The 27569-nt window shown below is 35.5% G+C and overlaps 2 protein-coding genes across 3 annotated transcripts; both read left to right on the top strand.

Annotated features, from left to right (window-relative positions):
• Positions 1–976: 976 nt before the first annotated feature.
• ORMDL1 (ORMDL sphingolipid biosynthesis regulator 1) lies at positions 977–11608 on the top strand. The gene is made up of 3 exons (XM_065880631.1): positions 977–1151; positions 6241–6392; positions 10044–11608. The coding sequence occupies exons 1-3, from the start codon at positions 978–980 to the stop codon at positions 10177–10179; spliced, it is 462 nt and encodes a 153-aa protein (XP_065736703.1). The 5' UTR covers position 977; the 3' UTR covers positions 10180–11608.
• A 5623-nt stretch (positions 11609–17231) lies between these two features.
• Positions 17232–27306, top strand: OSGEPL1 (O-sialoglycoprotein endopeptidase like 1). Of its 2 annotated transcripts, XM_065880645.1 has the most exons (9): positions 17287–17344; positions 18669–18909; positions 20889–21050; positions 22620–23007; positions 23804–24008; positions 24085–24233; positions 25363–25493; positions 25617–25688; positions 27148–27306. In XM_065880645.1, exons 4-9 carry the CDS (start codon positions 22840–22842, stop codon positions 27224–27226), a joined length of 804 nt encoding a protein of 267 aa, XP_065736717.1. In that variant the 5' UTR covers positions 17287–17344; positions 18669–18909; positions 20889–21050; positions 22620–22839; the 3' UTR covers positions 27227–27306. The 2 variants fall into 2 exon arrangements, with proteins under 2 accessions (XP_065736716.1, XP_065736717.1); XM_065880644.1 differs by lacking the exon at positions 20889–21050 and having other exon boundaries at positions 17232–17344.
• The last annotated feature ends 263 nt before the right edge of the window (positions 27307–27569 follow it).

The following is a 27569-nucleotide window of genomic DNA, read 5'->3' as shown; positions in this document are numbered from 1 at the left end:
TATAACTTATAGCGTATAAAAAGAATGTAACATGCACGGTGGATGTTTGGATTGGAGGAACTTTTTACACATTTAAATCTGAGGCTTTTGCTTTGTTTCAGTGCAGCCAACTTTCATCACCGTAAGCCTACAGATTTTTGCAGGGAGAGGAGGGAGAAGGGCCATTGTACTCCGAAACACTTGATGGACGGGGTTCGGAGAAATTCCTCTCTCAGGGCCAACTCTGTAATAGAAAGGGTTTATATATTTTTAAATCAGAGCTGTTCGAAATATAATGTAGCTCTGCTGCCCCCACCCCCAATCTCAGAAAGAAAGGAAGAAGAGAAGGAGGGGAAGAAGGAAGGAAAGAATGAGAGAAAACCAAAGTTTTAGGGAAGGTGACTAGAGTTAAAATACGCAGAAGAAAGACTCCTTGTTTAAACCTAATTGTATCACTAGGTTGAGAAACAAACCTTATCCCTTGACCATGTAAAATTTCCACCTCATTATGTTCCTCGCAGGAGTGATTTGAACTCTGACCACTCTTTATGGACACAACACTACATTAAATGTAAGTCTGGCTACTCAGAACAGACTGGTTAGGTCAGCTTTGCTTTTTAATATATTATTCTGTTGGTAAATTTACCTCCTGAGTTTTCACTTTACACTCTTAAGAAAATGTAGGTTTTCTCTTTCAGTTTGCGTTTTAGTAAAACAAACATGCTTGAAGACAAGCTTTAGGAAAGGCATTTTAACTGTTTATTTTTTCAACAAGAAGCATGCTTGTCTTACTGGGGAGTTAGATGTTAAGAATTATTTACTGCCCTCGTCAGCATCTGCAAGTAGCATATTTTGGAGGGTCTGTTTGTTCTATTTCAGAGTGATGAGGTAAAAAAATAATCCCAGTAACACTTATTTTGTCATGTCAGAATTAGGAATATTTAGATTTCCAGTTATATCAGTGTTGATTCATCCCATTGCTTTCCTACAGCGCAAACATGAATGTTGGAGTTGCCCACAGTGAGGTGAATCCAAATACCCGTGTAATGAACAGCCGGGGTATGTGGCTGACATATGCTTTGGGAGTTGGCTTGCTTCATATCGTTTTACTCAGTATTCCCTTCTTCAGTGTTCCTGTTGCCTGGACCTTAACAAATGTTATACATAATCTGGTAAGAATTTCACCTTATACTGAATGCTTAAGGTTTAATGATTTTACAGAGAGACTGGGCGAGGCAGGAATGGGAAGGTACTGTTTTGCAAGATGAAAAGAGTTGTGGAGATGGATGGTGGTGATGGTTGCGTAACATCGTGAATGCACCGAATACTATTGAACTGTACACTTAAGAGTGGCTAAATGGTCCATGTTATGTTAGTGTATTTAAACACAGTTTTTTAAAAAGCTTAAAGTTTTACGTTACAAAGAAGAAAAACACATGACTCAGTTTTTTTAAACAGTTTGATTGAGATATAAAATTCACCTATTTAAAGTGTACAGTTCAGTGATTTTTAGTATATATGACAATTTTGAAGAATTCTTACCTGGAATAAGATTATGTTTTTCCTATCACTTTATATTTAAACATTGGACCCTTTTTGTAAGTAAGACATTTTTTTCTCCTGTTGGTTTTGTGAAATCTGAAAAAAAGTAGGGCATTTTAGCAAAAATTATAAGACACTGTAATTCAGGCCACTATAATATATTGATTAACCAAAATGTATCAGAGGAAGTAATTATGTTTTTTGGTTAACTGGAGTCTAATGAACATCTTTGGTTTAAATCCTTTCTAAATTGTATATATATACTTTTCTATTTCAGTACCAAAATTTTGAGCTTAATCATATCTTATATGATTCAGAAACTTATGGTGCCTTAGCTTCTTCCTGTTGACTATTGCTCTTTTGTATTATATGATAGCTCTACAAAGTACCAGAGGTTAGATTGACTCTACTGACCATATTATGCAGTCCTGGAAATTGCCTGTTTAAAAACAAAACAAAACAAAACGTGATAGTGACTTTTCTTGTCTTTAACAGCCTATTAAAGTAGAATGAAAGGGGAGAAATCTGGTTGAGACTTTTAATTGAATCCAGATTAACTATATATTTGTTTAAAGATCTAACCAAAATGAAGAGCTTAGAACTTTAAGACAGAAAAATGTAGGAGCAATAGGTTTTTTAAAAATTGATATTATTTATATCTTCTGGAAAGCATTTGAAGTTGACTGGAGGATGACAAAGATGATGTGGTAGAGATCAGTGAATGTCCCTTTAGTCCATTTTATGTGATAGACTTTGGAAGGAAGTGTTTAAAAACACAGTTTTTAAATAGTAACTTCTCTGAAATATTTGACACTAATCATATCCCTTTTATTGGAATTCTTTTCCTTTGGCTTCCATGGGATTGCTTTCTCCTAGATATATTTCTGATCTTTCCTTTACTATTTCCTCTTGCACAGTTTTCTCTTTTCCTCTCTTAAATATTGCTGTTGTCAAGGTTCTTTTTTTTTTTTTTTTTTTTTTTTTTTTGCGGTACGCGGGCCTCTCACTGTTGTGGCCTCTCCCGTTGCGGAGCACAGGCTCCGGAAGCGCAGGCTCAGCAGCCATGGCTCACGGGCCTAGCCGCTCCGTGGCATGTGGGATCTTCCCGGACCACGGCACGAACCCGCATCCCCTGCGTCGGCAGACAGACTCTCAACCACTGCACCACCAGAGAAGCCCTGAAGGTTCTTTTCTTCATCTCTTCTTATGATATATATTTTATCTAGGTTACTTCATCTATCTGTATTTTCAGTTTCTACCTGTTAAATGATGATGACCATATTAATATTGCAAGATCACCTTGCACCTTAAACCAAACAAGTATAAATTGAATTCATTCCTGATATATCCCTTACCACCCACCACAATCTGTTCCTGGATTTTGTTCCTAATCTAATCTAAAGGTACCACTATCTGCCCAGTAAGCCAAGCCACACAGCTGAATGTCAGAGGTAAAGTGATTAATATAATGTATTATCCAAACTGAGACTGTTTTGAGAGTAAAAGAGAGCTCTAGTAATAACTACTCCAAGAGAGTAAGTGTAAATCAGGACCACCCATGGCAAACTATATAGTCACCCTAGACTTAGGGTAACTCTTTTTCCTTTATATTCCACATCCATTTAGTCAAAGCCTTGTCTATTCTACTGCTTTACTGTCTTCAACTTGATCCTTATGGGCATTGCTATAATTTCATGCTCTTCTTTCCCCTCAGGTAGATTACACCAGTAGATCAAGTGGTCTCTTTGACGCTTCTCTACTCTACTTTCCTTCCTTCCAATTTGGCAGGGTGATATTTTTGAAATTCATGTTTGTTCAGGTCACACTCTTAAGTCCTTCAGTGATTCCTTGTTACATGCATAGTAAAATGCCAAGTTCTTTGTGTGGCATACAAGACCAGTTGATAATACTACAGAGGCAAGAAAGAGACCCAACCTTAACATCTCTCCAAACACAAGCTGTGCTCTACAATAATAAAAATCGTCTTCTCTCACCTTTTTGCTTTGGCTTAGGCTCTTCTTCCACTATTTTAATACCTCTTCCTCCTTCCTACTCTGCCTGGCTAATTCCTGTTTCTCCAGGAAAACTACTCAAGTGTCACCTCTTCTAGGAAGCTACAAAAGTCCCATGCTGCATTTTTTTCATGAATTTATTATCCTTTTATAATTAGCAGTTTATCTTTCTTTTGTTTTTTAATTTATCTCTAAAGACCTATTTAAATGTTTGCTGAATAAATTAGTCTGTTCTCACATAATTTTCCCTTCTCCAGTGGCACATGTATTAAATGTACTTTAGAAGTCATCTCCTCCCTTCATGTTTTCAGTTAGTTGACTGAGACTGAGGCACAGTATATGGCCATGGACAAAGGACAGGTAATGAGAACAAGTAGGGAAGCAAACTTCTGACTTCTTAGTCCTCCACTAAAAACCTGACTAACCAGCCATAGATGTGGCAATTACATGATGCCAAATGTAAATTTCTTTTGAAGTTAGCCTACATTAAACCAATTAAAAATGTGAAATACATACTGCATGCTTTTAAACATGGGAAAATAGACCAAATATGGGAAAAAAGAAAAAACATGGTCTCTGTCTTTCTGAACCATATAGTAGAAACCTACAGCAATTGTTTTTACTCAGTGCTACAGTTCACTCTTAGAAGTTTTAATACTTCACAAAATTCTTATCCTAGCTTTTAAAATGAAAGAGAATTCTCTTCATTTTGAGTCAGTAAATATTTGTTAAGGGCTAACTATGAGCTATATATACTTTTTTCCCTAATTCTTTTAATGTGGGTATAAATCATCCATCACTAAAATTTTATAGAAAAACTATTAAAAATAAAAGTGGAGTAGAAGATAAATGGTTAGATAAGATTTTATTCTTAATCATTAAAAAGAATACATAAACTATTTGAATACTATATTCTGAACACTGGTGAGTGTATGTGGTTTGAAGTAAATAATTAGAGGACTGTTCTTCTTTCTCTTTGATAATTCTAACACATGTATGGTCTAGAGTAGAGATTCTTAACTTTTTTGGGTCACATTCTCCTGAGAATTTGAAAGCATACAATTTCTGTTTCATAGTCTCTTTTAAAACCCATGTGAAAATGGTTTCTTGTGCTTACAGAATAAACATTCCTTGGCTTAATGTCATCTTGGTTTAATATCTAATACTTGCTTTGTATGAGCCCTTGTTCCTGAGGTAGTCAGGCTAATGGGAAAACAAACATTATGTAAACAACTTTAAGACAATATGTTGTGCTATAGTAAAAGTATTTTCAATAAAATTCTATATATGTACATAGGCAACAGGTTAATTATTGCTAATGAGAAGGGCTTCACTAAGGAGTTATCATTTGAGCTGAACCTTCAAGACTGAGGTAGGTGACAAGGAACCATCAAGGCTTTAGCCTCAGCAACAAGGAACCTTTCTCTCCTCTGCATTTCCTGAGTACTTTGATTGTACCTTTGATAGTAATTTCTGCCCTACATTGTAGTTGTTTATGCATATCTTTTTTTTTTTCTTACCATCTCTTAGAAGATTGAACTTTTTCAAGGCATTGGACATGTCTTGTTCAATTTCATATATGCATATAGGTCCTGTGTCCTGTACATTAGCCACTTATTAAATGTTTGTAGAGTTATATCCAATTGAACATGAATCCATTCCTCTGTTGCTTAAGTGTTACTGTAAGTAAACAACTTTTAAATTGCCTAATGGAATAACTAGGAAGCAGACAGACTAAACTTTGAAAAGAAGGGCTCTCTTAACCTAGTAGAATAATGTAAAATTTCAAATCACTAATATTTCTATTTTTTTCCATATATTTATTAAAAGTTGAAGTAAAACAAATGATATCACATCATGACTTTAATAAGTAAAGCTATTTCATGACCATATATAGGCTTTATTCTGTTACCAGTGCCTCAGACAGTGATCCTGCAATGAAGCATTAACTATCAATCTAAATGGGCATCTCAAGTAAACCACATCTAGTATACATTGGTTTTTTTCCCCTAATTAACCACAAAATTAGATGCTTAAACATATCGCTGGACAGAATGGCTTTTAGTAATGTTTTTTACTTTGATTTTTAAAAAATAACTTCAAAAGACACTATTGAGGTACAGTGGTGATTTTAAAAGTAAATTGTGTTGAACATTATACTTACTACATCAAACCATCTTTGTTGCTTTGGAAAAGAACTATTGAGACAAAAACAGTCCTAATATTAAATATTTTCAAAACAATTTTCCCCGATACAGAGATTGTTTATTATTATTTTCCAACTTGTATGTTTTTATCATTTTATAAGTATCATCAGATTTACTAATATGACACTCTAAACTTTCCTGCACATTGGAGAAAAGGTAATTCTATCTCCCAACAGGAAATGTGTTAGAAAATCTAAATGTAATGATGCAGAGCTACCCTGATGGTACTTTTCGTTTCTTTTCAATTTAATAGGAGATGAAAACAGGTTACTTTTAGTTGACTTAGAGTGGTTTTCAGCAAATAATATTTGCATGTAAGCCCCTGGAAGTTTTGTTTTACTCTGAAGAAATTGGCCAGTCTTTCACAATATGAAATCTTATAACTTGAGCTGTCAAGTTAATCACGCTCTCTGTCACAGTCTGCAACTGTCTTAATGCTAACTGGCAAATACTAATTTTGTATTTGATATTTATTATATACCCCCTTGCTTGTTTTCCAGGGGATGTATGTATTTTTGCATGCAGTAAAAGGAACACCATTTGAAACTCCTGACCAGGGTAAAGCGAGGCTCCTAACTCATTGGGAACAACTGGACTATGGAGTACAGTTTACATCTTCACGGAAGTTTTTCACAATTTCTCCAATAATTCTGTAAGTGGTGGAAATTTTCAGGTATGAGGAGGATTGGATGAGAGGAAGCCATCCTTTTATTAGATTAAATTTGAAATAGAAACAGAATATTTTGTTGGTAACCTATATCAGTAAATTGCTACTTCATAGAGATTATAAAATACAAGCAAAATTTTTAACAAGCTGGTAATAAACCAGTTTTCACTTCAGTCAAATATATATGGAGACAACCTTACATGTTTATCAGTATGAAAAGACATTCTAGAATACAAGTTAAATATATTCTAGTTCATGTCTTTAAGCTGCTTGCTAAACAATACTAAACACATAGTCTTGTTCTGTATTCTACTATCAGATTAATCTCCATAAACAAGGATTTGGATGATTTCAGATGAATTTCATTGACCACCTGCCACATTTGGATGTTCAGACTCCTTGGGAGAGACAGTGTGGTTTAGAGAAAAGAGAGGTTAGGCTTTCATTGTAGGACAGACCCGGGTTGAATCCTGTACCTATCACTCAGCCTGCTTGGTTTGCTCATAAATAAAATTCTAGCCAATGGTACCTAACTCAATCTGATGCTGTAAGAAATAAATGAGATAATACCTATCTGTAAAGCATCTAACCTTATATATGGCATGTAATTTCCTCCTATTACCTGATATTCAGGGTCCTCCACAAAATAGTTCCTACCTCATTTTTCCTTTTTGTGACTATTTTACCCTCACCCAACTCCTACCTGGTCACACTCTTCTAAGCAGCATTTCTTAAATACTTCATGTATAGTCCTATTTCTATGCCTTTGTTCAAGTCATTTTCCTACCTGAAATGCCTTCTCCTTTCTTATCTGTCCTATTTTTCTTTCAAGATTTAAATTGTGACCTTACCAGTGAGGTCTTTTCCTTAGCAACCAGCCTTCAATGATAATGCTCTGCTTTGAAATCCATAGCAGTTGTTACATATCCCTTATTTATTGCCACTTTGTATTATTTCTCTATTATTATGTTTATTTCTGCAAAGAATTTGTAAGTACATAGATTGCTTTGAATTCCACACTCAGTTGCTTTCATATAATGGATGTTTCGCATATATCCTAATCAAACACTCGATAGCACAAAGGAGATACATATATATAGATATATATCTTTCTCTATATATAGATATAGACATAGATTTATATATCCATTATAGAATCAGTGCAGTCTGCAGCAGCTGGAAAGACTTCTTGGAGGCATTAGAATTCCTTAAACTAGGACTTAGGGTAGGTTTTAGACAGGTATTTAAGTTAGGGAAGACATTTTCAAATGAAAAGAATAAAGTAATCATAAAGTGGTAGATTTCTTTTTCCTTATATTTATAGCACTTGGGAGGAAATTTTTTAAGTTTTTAATTGTTTTAGTCCCACATAAAATTCATGTCAAAAGAAAAATTATTTGTATGGCCTAACAAAGATTAATGCAATAACAAGAATAATGGTTATTCAAACAGCCCTAAATTTGTATTTTAGCTCTACTACTCTCTAGCTATGTGACTTTTGGCCATATTATTGAAAGGCTTAGTTTCCTCATCTATAAAATGTTGAGGATTGCATTATAAGACAGTTAACCCTTGAACAACGTGGGGGTTATAGGCACCCGCCCTCTGTGCAGTTAAAAATCCAAGTATAACTTACATAGTCAGCCTTCTGTATCCCCATTTCCACATCCTCGGATTCAACTAACTGCAGATTGTGTAGTAACTGGATCATGTAGTACTGTGGTATTTACTATTGAAAAATACCCATCTGTAAGTGGACCTGTGCAGTTCAAACCCTCATTGTTCAAGGGTCAGCTGCACATGTAAAGAGCCTGACATATGCTGAATTTTCAATAGAAGCTATCACAAAAAAGGTGCTATCACTTAAAAGGCTATCGCTTAAAAGCCTAACTAAGAGGTACCTGTGTACAACACCCATATTTCTTAAGGTGTACTTTTGACCAACAGGTATGATTTTAAATATTCTGTGATTAAATTCCTTATATAACTTAGGAAACAGCATTAAAGCCATCTGTGTAGCATTGATATTTTTCAGAGTGCATTTACATTTTCTTACTTGATCATTTGTCAGGTAGGCAGGATGAGTAATATTATCCCAGGTTTTTAGATAAACAGATTCAAATGCATCATCTTCATCCAGATCTTGTAGCTAGTTGGAATCAACAGCCCAGGTTAAACCCTAAACTTCTAGCTTCTAATACAGGTCTCTATACCCTTTGGCAGATAAATGCTACCACACTGATTCCTACCTGGGTTTTGCATCCCCTTGGAGGGTTGTGTAGGTTTTTGTAAGAGTCATGTAATTTTCATATGATCCACACACACAATCAGTTTTTATTAAAAGACATAAAGGAGACATATGCTATGAGGAGGAGAAACCATTCCAAGAAGATTTATTATTTCTAACATATCAGATTACAGATTAAACCTGTAATGATGATGGGAAATTAAATGAGCTTACTGAATGTAAATGGTATCCTATATTGTTCAGTTAAGGAAGTATGAACAGTCTTCAAGTATATGAAAGCAGGAAGACAGGATTTAAAGTAAGGATTGAGGAATATGGTTTATTCTCAAGAATGAATTTTCTGACTATAGTTTGTGAAATAGGTGGAAGAGTATAGAATTTCTCAATTTAGATGGTTCTCAAAATAATGTGTACAGCTCTCTGATGTTTTTAGTTGTACTTGGAAAACAGCTGTTCTTTTCTAACCATATTACAGAAGATATTTATCACTCCTTTAGAGGAAACACTATTAAAATACTTTTCTGTGTACTCTAAAAGTACTAATTAGACAAACACCCTTGTGCATAGTAACTTCTTAGTTATCATCAAGTAAGGTATGATGTTTTAGGATACTCTTTTAGTGGCCTCATGATGTATCTTCATTTTGATGTACCCTTGGGTCAAACTAGGCATTCTGACTCAATGATCTGTGGTCTTAAAGGTGGCTTAGGCTTCTTAAAACAAATTCTCGGATATTGGATGTCTTTGAATATATATATACATACGTTCAGTTATAGCAAAACAGCTGGAATTTTACAACAGTGTCTCTCAAGTTTCCCGTTATACTGGTTATATACCTGTTAACTTCAGTATAGAAATCAGAACATCAAAAGGGCAGTCAAGTATTTGTTTTCTTTCAGAGATGCTAAACTCTACTAATGCACTAACACCTGTTTTTCACAACTTTACAGCAGTAGTTTTTAACCTTTTGGTGGGTCACAAAACCGTTTGAGAATATGATGGATGCTTTGAATCTGGACTTTCTCTTCAGATATATACACATAGATACAAAACTACACCTGAAGTTTCAGGAAGCACATGACCCCTAGTTTGAAAGCCTTCTGCTTTAAAGACTATAGTAACTGTCTTGCATTAAATACATTTAACACGATTGCAGAAAAGCAAAATATGCATATATGCCCCCATTAAACAAATGTTTAAATCCCAAATAAAATTAATTTAGGCCCCCAAACTAAAACTTTTGCTCTTGTTTTAGTGCTCAAAGAAATGGTTCTGCTTTTAGGTATTTATGTTTCAGTGGCCTTTTTCCTACCTTTAAATATTTAAAAAATTGTAAGTAATTTCACTTTTAGATGTTATATATATATTCTTAACTTTTATTTCTACAGATATTTTCTGGCAAGTTTCTATACGAAGTATGATCCAACTCACTTCATCTTAAACACAGCTTCTCTCCTGAGTGTGCTAATTCCCAAAATGCCACAGCTACATGGTGTTCGGATCTTTGGAATTAATAAGTATTGAAATGTGTTTTGAAACAACAAAAATTTTTACAGCTACTGAGTTTTCTGTAAGGAAGGAGTGGTTACTAAACTGCACTGTTTCTGTGATAATGTGAAATGAGAGGTAGCTACATTGGAGAGCCAATTGTTGCTTCTTCATATTGCTGTTTTGAAGTGCAGATTCTTATGAGAAGATGCCTTTGTTTAATGCATCTGGTATCCTTCTGTAGAGAGGCTTCAGAGGCAGGCTGGGCAGGCCCAGCTTATAAGTTAAATGGCTATAAAGTAAAGGTGTAGTAGATAAATCCAAGGAAATAAGAGATTTATAAGAAACTAAGTCCATCTTAGCTTATAATGAATGGGCATTATGTTAAGAGAAGAAAATGTTTAATCATTCAGTCATGGTCAGTTTAAGCAGAGTTACATGTAAACCAGAATCATTTCTTTACAAGTTTATTATAGATTGTTTTTATTACCATGCATATTCCTTTTGTGTTATATAAGAGGATATATATCCTCTTGTTTTATACAAACCAATTCCTACCTTATGAATGTACTTTTTTGGTTTTGCAGGCTCAACATTGTGTTGATGGATGAGTTCATTTTTACATTTATTAAGTTACTGAGTTCATGAAGGTCCATGACTGATGGATGATAGAAGATAGTTAGGCACCTTAGAAGCAGCCTCTGAGTCGGCCTTCTAATTTTGGAACAAAGTGGGTTTTGCTGCCTTTCCAGATACAAGGCTGCTAACCTAATTAAGAAAATAATTTATTTCTCGTAATTAAAGTATATGGTAACTTAAAGGTCTGCTGATTTGGTTGAGCAATCTAATTGTTGAAGTCTGCCATTCTTTAGCGATGGAAATTTAAAATGGACAACTACATAGCCAACCTGTGATCTGGCAGAAACTGCTTCTCTAGCAATACTATCAGAGTAAATAATGGAGTCTTTTTTTAGCAGGTCTGCAGTAAAAGATATCTTTTCTTAGTCATCCTGCTCTCAATCTCCATACTTTGCCCATTAACATTTTGCCTGTCAATACATGAGTCTTAGTATAGATAACTCAGAATGGTAACTATTTCCAAAGCAGCAACCGTATATACTGAATCTTTGTGACTTAAGAGAAGCTTTCTATAGTTGCTGACATTAATTGCAAGAAATAACTGTATTCTACTTTGAGAAATAAACATGTCAAAAAAAGTATATGTGGCGAAACTGAAAAACCTAGTAACATTTGTAAGCAAAATTGAGTGAAAAGAATTATAATACCAACTTAAAAATCAATTTGTTTCAAACTGACTTTTGAGGGTAATGATCATTGTTTTGTATTTCAAAAGTATTGAGTTTAGAAATCAGTTGTATGATAATGCTTTTGTATGTTTGTCTTTTCTCATGTATTTTTAAATAACCAGTAATCTATACTTTAATAAATTTTTCTTTGGTGTAAGGTTATTGCAAAAGCTTTCCAAAGTCAGTCATCGAGTTACACTTAAATTTTTCAAGTTTTTTTTAAAGCAACTGAATTTGTAAAATTAAGGTAGCTAAAAAATATTCTTTTGTTTTTCTTCATTTTAAAGTTTATTTCAAAAGGCTTATATTTTTTGCACAGACTTCAGAGATAGAAATCTGCCTCTAATACAGGTCTTCTGCTGTTTTCCCTACTTTTGCCCTTCAGTGTTTTAAAGATATTTATTCAGTAGATATTTGAGGGCCCACTCTGTTGTAGGAATTTTTTTTTTTTTTTTTTTTTTTTTTCCGGTACACAGGCCTCTCACTGTTGTGGCCTCTCCCATCGTGGAGCACAGGCTCCGGATGTGCAGGCTCAGCGGCCATGACTCACGGGCCTAACCGCTCCGCAGCATGTGGGATCTTCCCAGACTGGGGCACGAACCTGTGTCCCCTGCATCGGCAGATGGACTCTCAACCACTGCACCACCAGGGAAGCCCACTCCTGTGTTCTTTTGACTTGCCCCATCCTTTTTTTTTTTTAAACATAGAATGGTATTTTTTAGGTTTATGTCACTATTGTCAATTAAACTAGAAGGATCCTGAAGGGGCATAGCTATCTCCTTAACTAATATCTGTATGAATTAGCCTTACAAAACTATATGATGCTAAGAGTTGGAAAAAGATCTTAGAGGCTATAATTCAGCCCCATCCTTTACCTTGAATTTTCATCAACCCTCTATTCAGTTTCATTGACACCTCTATTCAGTTCTGTGTTAGCACTAAGAAAGGAAGACTTACAACTTACAAGGCTGCATTTTTGTTATGGAATTTATAACATGTTTTACAATGAGCCAAAATTTAAGCCTTATTCTGTATAACTCCTCAATTAGTTAACTTTTAAACTGTTATCAACAGCACTGAGTATTACCAGAGCCTTCACCATTTTCCATATGATATGGTTTCATATTTCTCCCATGATCCTGGTAATTCTGCTGTAAGTTGCAATTTATTATTATATAGCCCTAAGCTAATTACAAGAGGTGATAGATGTGATGTCACTACAACAGTACCACTTCCCTTGTTCTGGATACTTTTTATCTTTAATGCAGCCTATTATTTTAGCTATTTTGAGAGCCACGTATCACTGATTCACTTTATGGTCTCTAAAACCTCAAGTCCCAACGTGTAGCGCTGTTCAATGGTGGCTTTCCCTTCATGTACGTATTTAATGGATTTATTAAAACAAAGTCTAAGATTTCTTATTTTTTCTACAGATCCCCATGTTGTTAGATTTTAGCCTATTGATTCATCTTGTCTAGCTGAAGGTGAATCTTCTCATGCAATATATTTCTCTTATAGTATGTTTCCTATTTTAGTATATATCACTAGTAAATATGACTCCAAAACACCCTCATGCTAATCCTGCAAAAGACAAATGCAGCAACCCAGTATAGACCAATGCAGTTTTCTTTCTAACAGGACAGATAGAAAAGTGTAATTCCCAAAACAGTTACATGGATATTACATATTGATGTTGGAAATGTAAACAAATTTAGTAGTGGGAAGACAAGTCTAGGTAAAATAAAAGCAATTTTTGAGTAGCACTGGGCAGGGAAGTAAGGTAGGTAAGAGAATAGCAAAGATAAACCCTTTATTTTGCTTGATGTCAAAAAGTGAGATGTCTCAGGTTTTTATTTTACTCCCTGATTTCAGTTCCAGTTAAAAATGATTCAGCAGATAGTTTGTTATATGGGGTTTAAAAGCTTTTGTTTAGCTACAGGTGAATGTATAAGAATTATAAACATCAAATTTAGAATACGGAATATCTTGGGTATACAATACCCAGAAAGCTCAACTGTATTGGGTGATACTTTAGCTCTTAAATTGGGTGTTGGGTTCACAAAAGTTGATTATATTATTCTTGACACTTTTTCATAATCTAAAATATTTCATAATTAAAAAATAGTTTAGTAAAAATATATTTGGATTTTATTTTATGTTCAGTGTAGCAGTGTAATTTATTCTATTTCTTGACTCATTCAAGTCTTTAATAAGCAACTAATGGTTATGAAAGTGGCTCAACCTGTAGCTCTAAAGTTCTATATAATTTTAAGTTAGCAGATAAGCCAATTTTATTACTATGTCCTTTAACTGCATAATTACATTGATAAAAATACATTCTTCTCAAATTCAAGAATATAAGTAAGGAAATTACATCATTAACACTGGAATGAACTCTAAAATATGAGAGGAATTTTATAATATATAAATATTCTGACTTTCCAACTATATAGTTATAAATTTTTTGACAACACTTTTTTGAAAAACTTGAAGATTTTGCAAGATAAGCATGCATTATCTTCTTCATTTTGTAATTTTTTTAATGGAAACAGAAGAGCAGATGATTTATTGGCTATTGCCCAGGAAAGTACGAGTATACCAGCTACTACATGAAAACCTGATACAGTGATCCTGCTTTGAAACATCTGTCCCTCCTTTGAATTATCAAACGCATGCTTCTATCATGGTGCTTAATGGTCATAGGGAGTTTACGGAAGCAAGAAAGAAATTCACCCTCTCCCTCTACTGCCAAAACATGTAGACCCCACACACTTGAAAAATAAGGTCATCTGAGTATGGCAAACTCTCAAAAAAATAAACACAATTACCATATGATCCAGCAATTCCACTTCTGGGTATATATCCCAAAGAAGTGAAAGCAGGGACTTGAAAAGATACTTGTACGATCCACGTTTATACCAGCACTATTCATAACAGTCAGAAGGTGGAGGTAACCGAAGTGTCCACTGTCAGATGAATGCATAAACAAAATATGGTGTATGTACACAATGGAATATTATTTAGCTTTAAAAGGAAGGAAATTCTGAGACATACTACCACACTGGATGAACCTTGACATTAATGCTAAGTGAAATAAGCCAGTCACGAAAGGACAAGTACCGTGTGAGCCCACTTACATGAGGTACCTAGAGTAGTCAAAGTCATAAGGACAGAAAGAATGGTGGTTGCCAGGGGCTGAGATGAAAGGGAAATGGGAAATTAGTGTTTAATGGATACAGAGTTTCAGCTGGGGAAGATGAAGAAGTTTTGGAGATGGATGGTAGTGACCGCTGCACAACAATGTGAATGTACTTATTGCCACTGAACTGTTTAAAATGGTGATTTTGTTAACATATATTTTAACACAATTTTTAAAAAGCAGTAAATTTGTAAAATAAGCATAATCGTTCTGCAAACGAAATAAAAAGCAAAATATCTTCCAAAGATGATACCTGATTGATGGTATTACCATTAATGAAAGAATGTTCCACATCAAAAAATATTTGTCAGCAAAGAAACTTTAAAAAGAGAAAGGCAAATGACAGTGTATTTTTAGCACAATCCAACCTATGAAGAACATAAGGCAGGTATGTGACTCAAGTGGAGAGGGGTGCATCAGGCCTGAAATATTAGCTGTTAAAAGCACCAAACTCATTTCTATTGCTTCCATTCCATTGTGCTAAACAATCGTTATAATTTGGATCTGGCTTTCATTGTAATTTGATCAACACAGAGAAGGTAAGGATCAGCAAGCTCAACTATCCTAGACCCTCCATCATTTCTCTTGTTAATACATTAGTATTATGGGTTTTACATAGCAGTTTCTTAGCAAATTGAGTGTGTGACTCAGCACTACAGAGTCCAGTCACTTCCAGATCTGATAAACCAATTTCAACCTAAGAAAAGAATCAGATGTTGAAACCCAGTCATCACACCATGGTCCTGCTAGACTGTGGATACCGCCTTCCCCTGCAACTTTTCTCTCAATGCACATTTTCCATAATGCTGTATTGTAATTGCCTATTATTAGACTCAGTTCCTTGAAAATAGAAAATGGATTTTATCTTTGATCCCTAACAACTAATAAACTGCCTAGCACAAAGGAAAGAACCAATAAATATGTGATATGTGAAAATGAAATCCAGTTTAGTAAGACATAATTAGGGAATGAGTATTGTAGAGATTCTTCTATATAAAGTTTTCCTCTTAAGTTTACAAATGGAAAGCTAAGCAATAGCAGAGACAAAGTGAACATATTTAGATTCAGAGCTTTCAATTCAAGCTGAAGTTCCAGTGGTTAAGCCATATTTTCTTGAGAACGCCCATGAATGTGGCATTCAAACCATATGATGTGATCTGCATGAAAGCTCAGACAAGCCCCAGAGAGCATTCCTTTCCCGCAATAACTTCTCCAGTACGATAAAGAACATGGAAGCTTTATACCTTCACTTGCCAAATATGTGGGACCTGGTGTAAGTACCACTTCTTTCTACCACCCACATGCACTCAAAGAATAAAATATCTTCCTAATGTGTCCTAAAGTTTGGCTCTTTCACATAATGCAGCATTCAGACTCAGCACCAGCCAAGAGTGCCCAGTTAAGGATTCTACTATTGATACTACCAAACGCAACAGGGATAACTCTTGACAGCACAGGAGAGTACTGGAACAAAGTAATTAAAGTTGCAAGAAAAACAATGCCAGACAGGAATGATTTTATGTTCAGAATAGATCACAGTGTATAAGAAAATAACTCCTGACCTATCATATGCAATCAGGATGACTACTTTTTCTTAACCTTTAGGTCTTAAGTTTTCTTTTTTCCTCTTTTGGGTCAACAACACATCCTAGGGAAAATATGAACTATTTAATCTTCTGTCAGTTTGAAAACAGACTCCAGAGCAGATGGCCTGACTTCTAATACTAGCTCTGCACTTACAAGCTGTGTAATCTGCAAATCACCCAAACTCTATGGTCCAGTTGTCTCATCTGCAAAATGAGGACAGTAACTACTTCATGCGATTGTTGTGAGGATTAATTAATCTGCAACAGTGCCTGGCACATAGTAAGTGCCACTTTATTGTTAATTATAGTTATTGTCACATAAATGAAATTTTTGATAAACCTAAGTTCTACCTTAAAAATTCTTACTGATGTCCTGATAATTATAAATTTACATATCTGGAAATCATGAATTACACATGTGCCACTAGACCATAACTGTGACTTCCCTACCTCATACCAAGAACTTCACAGCATGCAAGGCGCAGATACATGTGCCAGCCCTGTCCAACCTTGCATTTATAAAGTCCTTGTTCAGTAAAATCTTAACGCCTAGCAGGGAAGAAAAACAGATTGGGATAAATCTATTCAAATGGTAACAAGTTCACATACAAATAAAAACAAAAGAAGACTGAAGGAGGTACAAGAGGTACAAGGAGGTACATACTATGCTGACGTACATACTTTACCTCCAGAGTAAGCAAAGTCATACTTTTCTCTCAGTGGTGTCCAAATTCCAGCCTAAGGCAAAAATTTTTTTTCTTTTAACGTAGTATAGTGTTTAGAACTAAATGTTATGTAGTCGAATCTGTGCTCGGTCTCCACTAGATCAGTCACTAGCCGTGTGACCTTATAGAATTCTTACCTACAAATCTGGGAGAATTGCTTGAGCGCACGATCTGGGGAATGAGCGCCTCTGTGCTTATATTTACTCGAAGAGTGACGCCTTCTAGGAGAATACCAGCTGACCCTGGCGACGGGACGCGGGCTCCGTGTTGATGACATCACTTCCGGGGCGACAGGTTCGGGCTTCCTTGCACCTAGGAAAGGGCGGTCGATCGGCTTTGCTGCGGAAAGTAGACGAGTACTAGTTACTGTTGTTCACGAGGAAGGTGGGTGAAACAGCTCAGCCGTCTCTCCACTGATGCTTTCGCGCGCCTGGAAAAGCGGTTCCAGTCAGAGTCCTTCGCCTTAGAGCAGACAGAGACCAGCGCTGGCCAAGTGCCCAGGGTTCGCTTGGGATCCTTCCTGGCCCGAACGAGGAGGGCTTCGCACAAGCCTCCTTGGCTGGATTTAGTGACTATAAGTCTAATTTCTCGTGGCGCGTCTGTTGGGGCTGCATCCTCTGCAGGGGTCCTCTGTGAATAGGTCGCTTATCTCTAATCCCTGGATGCCCTCTGCTCCTGTGGAACAATAAAAGTTCCAATATTCGCTCTTTTATTTTTTTCCATTTTGTCCATTAGTGTGATAGGGAAAGAGCCTACTTAAATATCTAGAAGGTTCTAGAACAGGTGATTTGGGAGGCATGAGACTAGATATTTGGCAGTGTGAAAAAATCAGGGTGCTTTAATGATGGACTGCTGTTATTGGGGGCAAAGAAGATTTGGGGAGATCCCTATTATGATAAACCTGTGGCAAAAATGGAGATTTAATTCAAACAATTGTAATTAATGGATAAAATAGGTATTAGGTTACGGTCGTTTTAGTTGAGATGCTCTTTTAAAATGAGCTTTATGAGGGCTTCCCTGGTGGCGCAGTGGTTGAGAGTCCGCCTGCCGATGCAGGGGACACGGGTTCGTGCCCCGGTCCGCGAAGATCCCACATGTCGCGGAGCGGCTAGGCCCGTGAGCCATGGCCGCTCAGGCAAAAAGATGAGCTTTATGAGAACACTTGTTTCTAAACTTAGACGACTAAATCTTACTTTGTGTTTTATGTGAACTATTGTTTTCCGACCAAATGATTAAATTTTTCTTTTGAAAGGTGTTTCTAGGAAATGGAATGCATTGATTTTCATCAGTTCCATTTTGCCCTTATTGATTTTTTTTAAACCACATTTTGTCTTAATTTTAGCTATAAAAAATGAATAACACTTTTCAAAAGACTATCCATGCAGCTGTTGTACTGTAACATTAGCTGTTTTATAAAGAATAATCAATATTTGGTAAGAACAGCATGCAAGTAATAGTAATAATAAAAATTTTATATCTAACTTCCCGTTTTCCCTCTTAAAGAGCATTATATTCATTCATACTGTTATTTATATTAACAGATTTCTACAGACTAAAATTTTTTTGCTGACTTTTACAAACCTTTCCTAAATTTTTATAAAACTATATATTGAAAAATAAACCGAGTTTTTGGAATTTTGCTTTACTGAATGGGCTAGTGGCTAATGTCAGTTCCAAATAATAGTTTGTTTCTTTAATTCTTTTCCAGGAATTATCTATACAGTAAATATGCTAATATTGAATAAGACAGCAGGAGTTTTTTCTAAACCATCAAAAAGGAATATGTATGAATTTCTAAGAAGTTTTAATTTTCATCCTGGAAAACGATTTCTTCATAAACTAGTTTTGGGAATTGAAACCAGTTGTGATGATACAGCAGCTGCTGTGGTGGATGAAACCGGAAATGTTTTGGGAGAAGCAATACATTCCCAAACCGAAGTTCATTTAAAGTGAGTAGACATTATCTTGGTAGTTTCCACTTTTTTTTGGAAAAATAAAATGAAATAATTTTTTTTTTTATTTATTACATACAAAAGTTAAATTTTAAGAACTAATTTCTTCTTTCATGCAAAAGTTTCTAATAACTGCCATAGAAAACCTTAAACCCCTCAACCTGGCTTTTAAGGAGCTCCACAATAAGGTCCCAGCCTTAGCTAATCCTGTTGCCAAAAAGAAGCTAAACTCCAATATTTATCCATGATTTCCCCTCATGCCTTTTTCTCTTTCGTCCACCTGTTATGTTTCATGGTCTCAACTGAAGTCCTAGGAAAGTATGACCTGACCTCTAGCCTGTGTTAATCACTGCAAAAGAAAATCCTATTCACATTTACACATATAATTCATATTGGTACTTAAATAACAATATACTGTTGTATTAAAGCACAGAATGGTGCCAGGTTTATAAACTCAGATTTTTCCAGAGGGCCACCAGGCAGGTTACATAAATAGGTGGGCTGGGTATAATGTGGAAAATATCTATAGGAGGTCACTACTCAGCTCCAGCCAGTTGTTGCCATGCAAGAATGTAGGCCTTATGTTATTTGATTATCAGAATTTTCAAGAGAAAATGGAAATCCAGAATGTTATGGTAATATCTCCCAGATTTTAAAAATTAGTAGGTAATTCAAATATATTAAAATACCATACAGTTCAGATATGCCGTCAAGCCATTAATTTACAACATCTGAATAGTGAAAAGGTTTGGTGTTTTGAGATCACAAACCTGTGTGTGAATCATGAATTAGTGATTGGTATTGGCTCTGACTTGGGAAGTTCCTGATCCTCTCTGATTCTGTTTTCACATCCATAAAATGGGAAAGATAATGTCTATCTTATAGGATTGTGGGGTGCATAACAGAAATAATACAGGATATTAGAAATAGTATACGTGAAGAGGCAGAGTAGGCCTCTGATGGTTACGTATTATATGAAAGGGACTGTGTTAGGTCTTAATAAGACACAGTGAAATACTAGCAAGTCCTTGCCTTTAAGAAGCTTAACCTAATCTTTGAGACATGGTATGTAGACCTACAAGGAAAGTTAGCAGTGCAAGGCAGCATAAAGTGAGTATCAAAGAAGTAGTGCAGACAGTAACTTATTACCATGCCTCAGTTTTACAGTTCTTTCATTATTTTGGGGTGTATTGGACATTTGAACATGTTAATGTTAGCTGCACAGAAAGGCCTACCCTAACTACTTAATCTAAATTAGGTACTGCCACCCTGTTTATTCTATATACCATATCCTGCATATTTTCCTCATAATTCTTTTCATAATTTTTATGTTTGTTTACTTATGTACAGTCTTTCCCCCAATAGACTCTCAGCTCCATGGTGACAGGGGCTGCGTCTGTATTAACCACTACACTATGCCTAGTGCCCAGCATAGCACCTGACATGTTGCAGGGGTCAGTGGCCTTGAGAGATAGTTAGGCCTTCAATGAAAGAGGATGGAAAGAATATTGTAGGCTGAGAGAGCATCACTGGCAAAGGCAAAGAGGTGAGAAAGTACTGGGCAAACACTTAGTTTAGCTAGTACGTGAGTCACTTGAGAGGAATATATAGGCAAATAAACTATTTGGTACCATCTCCTCAGCGCATCTCATTATTTATTGAATACCTACAATTGCAAGGCAGCATCTGAGGCACTGTGGGTACATATATATGATCCTTTCCTCTGAGCAGCTTACCATATAAAGTGGTTTACATTCTGGTTCAGCCACTGACTAGTTTTGAGACCTTGCACCATTTTCTATGTTAGTGTCCTTATCTGTGAAATAGGGATAATAATGACAACCAGCTTATAATATTGTTGTGAAGGTTAAATGTGAATTCTTTTAAAGCATTTAGTGCAGTCTTGACAAATAGCAAGGGCTCAAAAAAACCTACCTATTACTAGTAACAATAGTACTTCTCTTACTACTATAAAGTGAAGAAGGCAGATAGGTAAATAGGTCATTGTAAAACAGCATGGAAAGTGCAATAATAGAGGATTGCTTGGAAGAGGAGTTCTTTCTTTCAAGCCAGAGACCTGAAGGACAATCTTGACTTCTCCCTCACCACTCTGTACCCAAATCAGTCACCTAGTCATAGTAAATCTACCTCCCAAATATTTCTTGAAACTTTTCCTCCCACTTTCCACTTAGTTCAAGACCTTATTGTCTCTTGCCTGGACTCTTGGCTCCAGTCTTGAGGCTAAATGGTTTCACTGTCTCTTTATTAGCTTTGTTCTTTAATCATCCACTTTCCATACTGTCTACAAATTATTATTTGATTATTAATTAATGATTTTATTAATCATAATTAATTCTTTGAGAATAAAGCCATGGTCTTATTCATGTCTTCTGTCTCTGATGCTTAGTATAATCCTTAGAAGATAATACATAGAAGAGGCACAGAAAGGAAGGGGAGTAGGCAAGTGGGAGGAGGAAGAAATGAGTAGGAGGGAGAGGATTTGGATTTAAAGTCTCCCAAATTCCAAGAAAGTAAAAGCTTTTGAGTAGGTGAGTGATGAGGTCAGCACTGTGCTTTTTCTCTGGCAACACCATACAGAACAATTCCAAGGATCAGAGAATGTATCTAGGGAAGTACAGTTACAAGGCTTTGAATAGACTGAGTTAATGAGAGCTTTTCGAACTTGGTGGTGGCAGTGGGACAGTGCTGACCTTATCAATGGTGATAAACTTAATTAAATGTGGAAAGTAAGGGAAAGAAAGGAGATAAAGATAAGCCTGGAAACCCAAGTGATTAGGAGGTTATTGATGCCATTAACAGAATTGAGGAATATAGGAGAAAAAGTCACTTTGAAGAATTAAGGAAAATGGTATTATATTATGGATGTGTTGAAATAAGATCATTTCTTTTAAATATTGCCCTCATTGACTGACACAGTACATATTTTAACTATTAAATATTCATTGAATGCCATGTATATAGATCTTACAACATCAATATTTGAAGGGTTTTCTTTTGAGATTAGAGGTACATCTTGCAGACCCTCTATATTTTTGCTCTGCCTTTCTGATCAGTCACATGCTGGCTAATTTTTTGCTAACAACTTTGCCTTCTAATTCTTTATTCTTGACATTTGGAGTGGTCATCCACTGCTTGTCCTATATGGACCAAAAATCAAAATTACCAATCCAATTAAACACTGGATTCCCAAACTTTATTTCAGGATTTCAAGCTGTCTGCTGTCCTACCATGAGCTCAAGTGCAGTGTGTTTAAAAATAAACTCGTCTTCTTCACAAAACTGTCTTCATGTTTCTCTCTGTATTTCTTTTCTTCCAGTCAGATAGATTAATTTTCCTAAAATCCAGTTTTATCCTGTCCTTTCCTTATTCAAGACTCCTTCCTTAGAATGCTTCTCAAAATTATTTTGGTGGTTTCATTTATCAAGAAACAAATCCATAGGAGTTTGTTGTATACAGTTTTGAAAAGTTAGAGACATTAAATAACATCCTTAATCACTGCATGGTGAGTTCTTATAATGTACTGTACATTATAAGGCACACATACTTTGAAAATACTTGACTTACTAATGTGTTTAGCTATATAATGGTTAATTTGAAAACATGCCTTCAGCTATAATATATACTTTTTCTTTCTCTATTTTTATAATCTTAAAATTATAAAAAGCTGTTTTTTTTATATCTTTCAGAACAGGTGGGATTATTCCTCCAGTAGCTCAACAGCTTCATAGAGAAAATATTCAACGCATAGTGCAAGAAGCTCTCTCTGCCAGTAAAGTCTCTCCAAGTGAACTCTCAGCAATTGCAACTACCATAAAACCAGGACTTGCTTTAAGCTTGGGTGTAGGCTTATCATTTAGCTTACAACTGGTAGACCAGTTAAAAAAGCCCTTCATTCCCATTCATCATATGGAGGCTCATGCACTTACTATTAGGTTGACAAATAAAGTAGAATTTCCTTTTTTAGTTCTTTTGATTTCAGGAGGTCATTGCCTTTTGGCACTAGTTAGAGGAGTTTCAGATTTTCTGCTTCTTGGAAAGTCTTTGGATATAGCGCCAGGTGACATGCTTGACAAGGTAATTATTTAAGAATTAATATCTCTATTCTTTTTTGTTAAGGTGTCTATTTCAGCTAAATAGTAATAGATACACTACTGCTATTCATCTAAATATTTCTGAATAATATTAGACTGAAAAAACTTATGTGCAGTAGTAAACAAAAAAAGAGTAGTACATAATTTTATAAAAGATCCCTTCTTACCCATTCCGAATAAAATGATATGAGGTTTACATCAGTATATAAAGGCTCAAATGGTTTGTATATACACTTTTTTTAATCAAATAACATAATATATGAAAGAAAGTGCTTTGTGAAGTGTAATGTACCTTTAAAAAGTGAAAAAAGAGGATATATAAAGATAACATAAGGACATTAAAGATGCACAAAGTTCTATTATTAAATGTTACAATTGCTGACACCACTGACAAGCAGATTTCTTTTCCTTTGTTTTAGAATCTTAAAGCCTACTGCCTTATAAAAAAAAAACCTGTTGCCAACAGCTGAAATGATTGGAAGAAATAGGACAGGTTCTTATTTTTGAAGTTCATCATTAAGCAGTCATTGTCATTTTCAAACCTATTTTCCATCCCCAGTAGAAGAGCAAAAGTAGATAGGAAGGCAGTGATTGGCCACTATTGATCAGGTTGTCAGAAACAGCAAGATTGTCTGTCTTGACTGACCACCAGCTCTGGTCCATGTTTGTAAAAGTATTGCATGTCTTATTCACCCAGGGTAAAATTCATTTCCTTTGCACCCTGGTTTCAAAATGTACAGTTTCATGACATTACAAAAATTTTTGTTTGTTTTTGATAGGTAGCAAGAAGACTTTCTTTAATAAAACATCCAGAGTGCTCCACCATGAGTGGTGGGAAGGCTATAGAACATTTGGCCAAACAGGGAAATAGACTGCATTTTGATTTCAAACCTCCCATGCAACATGCTAAAAATTGTGACTTTTCTTTTTCTGGACTTCGTCACATTATTGATAAGATGATAATGCAAAAGGAAAAAGAAGAAGGTATATTTCTAATTAGTAAAGTTGGACAAATAAGTAATACTGGATTGTACCTAAAAATACCTGCTCATTCCTGCAGGTATTGAGAAGGGGCAAATCCTGTCTTCAGCTGCAGATATTGCTGCTGCAGTACAGCACACAGTAGCCTGCCACATTGCAAAAAGAACACATCGTGCTATTCTATTTTGCAAGCAGAGAGACTTGTTTTGTCAAAGTAATGCAGTACTGGTAAGTTTTGTAATTTCAGAATAGTAGTAATCCTTTATAGTATGTTACTTTTCTTCCCAGAGATTAATTGACCCTAAGCATAGGATGAAAAGATCTTTATGCCATATGCTATCCCAGACAGTATGAAATCACGTAGAATAAAAACTAACAGCCATTGGGATTTCCCTGGTGGTGCAGTGGTTAAGAATCCGCCTGCCAACACAGGTGACATGAGTTCGAGCCTCGGTCTGGGAAGATCCCACATGCCACAAAGCTGCTAAGCCCGTGCACCACGACTACTGAGCCTGTGCTCTAGATCCAATGAGCCACAACTACTGAGCCCGCGCGCCTGGAGCCCGTGCTTCGCAACAAGAGAAGCCACCGCAATGAGAAGACCTCTCGCCGCAACTAAAGAAAGCCCACGTGCAGCAACGAAGACCCAATGCAACCATAAATAAATAAATAAATAATTAAAAACAAAACAAAACAAAACTTTTAACAGCCATTCCCTGTACAGGCCTGGCAGCTTTATAGGACATCTGTACAGCCTGTGTGGCAAAAAGGTTCAAGGCTGCATCTTACTGAATTTAAAAGAGGGTTTACAGTATGAAACAAAATGCAGTATAACTGCTGTCATTATTGAAGGAAAAATAGGCTGTTTCCTTCAGATTTATGTTCCTTTGATGAAATCTCTTTAAATGTGCTTAAAAGCCTTGATAAATTTCCTGTGTATCTTAAACTTCATTCTTTGGAAAATTGTAAAGAGAAAAATATTTAAATGGTAGGTTCACAAAATGGAATATTACACAAATATCAAAGGTAATAGTTTAAGAATTATGTAGTAAAATGAAAAAAATGCTTATAAGTGAAAACTGCAGGGTCTAAAATACTGTACTATGATTGTAATGAGAAAAGGGTCAGAAGAAAATACAAAAATGAAAGTGATCATATGGTAATATTGAAATTGTTGGTGACTTTTGTTTCCTTTGCAAATGTTTATTATATAGATATATCACTTGCTCATTACCCACCTACCAAAATGTGATATTGTCTTATTGTATAATGCTGGTAATTTCCCCAGGTTTAGCTCACAGCTTAGCTCATATTCATGTGTGATATTTGTTAATTTTGGTTTTCTCAACTTTTTCAGGTTGTATCTGGAGGCGTTGCAAGTAACTTACATATCCGAAAAGCTCTGGAAATCGTGACAGATGCAACACAATGCACTTTGTTGTGTCCTCCTCCCAGACTGTGCACTGACAACGGCGTTATGATTGCGTGGTAAGCCATGGATGCTTGTGCTTCACTCATAATTATGTGAATATTAATTGCCATTTCATCATGTTAAATTTTCTTCCTTTAAATCTTGGGCTAGTTATTTTATTTTTATTGATTCTTATTTAGGAACGGTATTGAAAGATTGCGTGCTGGCTTGGGCATTTTACACAGCACAGAAGGCATCCGCTATGAGCCAAAGTATGTGGTACCATTCATAATCTTTATGCAAGTTGCATTGTAAAAGTCAAAGCCTGGATTTTGCTTTTATATTTGAGGTTTTCATTGACACTCTGGTGGTACTTGAAGAAAGAGTACATTAATTTTTTTCATCTAACCTAAGCGTTAGATACCCTATAAGAAATATTTTTGTTATAGCTTAAATTATATAAATGTTGACAAAGCATAGGTTAGAAACAGGCAGTGGGTAAGGATGATGAATTCCCTCATTGGGGACCAGAATGGAAACCATGTCCATGACCTGGACTTTTGCAGTGTTAGGACCATCTCAGCATCAGCTGCCGTGCTGGAAACTTAAGGAAAATGTGCAAAAAGCATTCAGGTGTGAGACTGGGTTGTGAGTATACTTCTCCACAGGCAGCTGAGAAATGGCCAAAAGATAGCTGTTTTCTGCAAGCCTTATTTCCTCTCCCAAATCAAAGTTCCTAGGAGTAGCACAGTTTTTCAATTTGTTATCAAGTTCTGGTCTTAAGCTAATTCTGGAATAGTAAAAACAGTAAAGCATGATTATGTTTCATAATCTAACATAATTCTATTTTCAACAGTGTTTCATCTGCTGTTTTAAACTTTTCAGCATTTTAGTACATAACTATACCTATGTGAATCATAGACTATTAAGGCTGATCATAAATGAACAGAGTTTAGTTAGTAGTGACTAAACTACTAGTAGAAAGAATCCCTTAAGTTGATGGCCTAGCCTCAGGTAGAATCTACCATCTGATCCAACACTGCCTTCTTGTGGGCAGTGTTGAGGCTGGAGATGATGGCTTTTTTTAGGTTGGGGTCCATTTGAAGCTTTGTAAAGGGCAACATTGTACAAAAGCAGAAATCTGAGGCCAAAAGTATTTACTGAGGAAGAACAGAGAAAGAGGGTAGGATCTAAGACCTCTCCTGCCACCAGTGACAAAGGAAGGTAGAAAAGGAGCAAGCTAGCTTTTGAAACCTGGAGAATTTCTGAAGTTGGAATAAATGCAGGTCTGACTTTGTATGGTAAACTGTTTTTACCCTGTTAGTTTTGTAGAGCATTATAAGGCAACTTTTTGTTATTTTTTTCTGTTTCAAGTTTTTATTTATTTACAGTATGTGAGAGAGAACTCTTTCAAAAACATCTCAACCCCAAACTCATTGAATTGTATGCATTAAATATGTATAGCTTTTAACATGTCAGTTATACCTCAAAGTGGTTTTAAAAAATTGTCCAATTTAGATTTCTAGCCTTCCTTCACCCATTATTCTGGTTTGAGGTCCTATTGTATTTTTATGGATTCAAGAACCACCATCACATATAATCAGTTATACACTAGATACATATATTGTTTGTCAGAATTCTAAGCAGATAGTTTGCAGAGCTAGTAACAGATCAGTAAACAAATAATGTAAAATAATTTGAAATAATGTGATTTGTCTGATTTTGATGCAGATGTCCTCTTGGAGCAGATATATCAAAAGAAGTTGGAGAAGCTGCCGTAAAAGTACCACGATTAAAAATGAAGATTTGATTTTTGCTTTTCAAAAAAATCCCTAAAGGTAGTAGTAAAGTTTTGATTTTTTGTATATCAAATATATAATACTAATTGTTCATCAAGACTTTCTTTGTTATCTTTTTTATGTTTGATGTTTAACCTGTTCTTCTGAGAGACTATAATAATATGTTATAGTCTTATAAGGGAGTATAGGGTTTTTTTTATTATCAAAAACCAAATAAAACATCTTGTGGGAAAAAGAATATACTGATATAGGCAAGTAGAAAGAAAAACCTTGGAAAAAATATAGCAATTCTGCTAAATCCTGGCCCCATATTATACAGGCATAGATCTTTACCCCCCTTTTTCATATCAGGAT

This window comes from Phocoena phocoena, chromosome 7, assembly GCF_963924675.1.
Source record: "Phocoena phocoena chromosome 7, mPhoPho1.1, whole genome shotgun sequence".
NCBI classification, from domain to species: domain Eukaryota; kingdom Metazoa; phylum Chordata; class Mammalia; order Artiodactyla; family Phocoenidae; genus Phocoena; species Phocoena phocoena.
The sequence above is the reverse complement of the archived record's forward strand: the minus strand, read 5'-3'. Positions and strand labels throughout refer to the sequence as shown.

Excerpts from the sequence above, each read along its gene's own strand:
- ORMDL1 (XM_065880631.1), top strand. The coding sequence starts at position 978 with ATGAATGTTGGAGTTGCCCACAGTGAGGTGAATCCAAATACCCGTGTA. Across the intron at positions 1,152-6,240 it reads CAAATGTTATACATAATCTG|GGGATGTATGTATTTTTGCA; the intron begins GTAAGAATTTCA and ends CTTGTTTTCCAG. Across the intron at positions 6,393-10,043 it reads ACAATTTCTCCAATAATTCT|ATATTTTCTGGCAAGTTTCT; the intron begins GTAAGTGGTGGA and ends TTATTTCTACAG.
- OSGEPL1 (XM_065880644.1), top strand. The coding sequence starts at position 18,689 with ATGCTAATATTGAATAAGACAGCAGGAGTTTTTTCTAAACCATCAAAA. Across the intron at positions 18,910-22,619 it reads CAAACCGAAGTTCATTTAAA|AACAGGTGGGATTATTCCTC; the intron begins GTGAGTAGACAT and ends TATATCTTTCAG. Across the intron at positions 23,008-23,803 it reads CAGGTGACATGCTTGACAAG|GTAGCAAGAAGACTTTCTTT; the intron begins GTAATTATTTAA and ends TGTTTTTGATAG.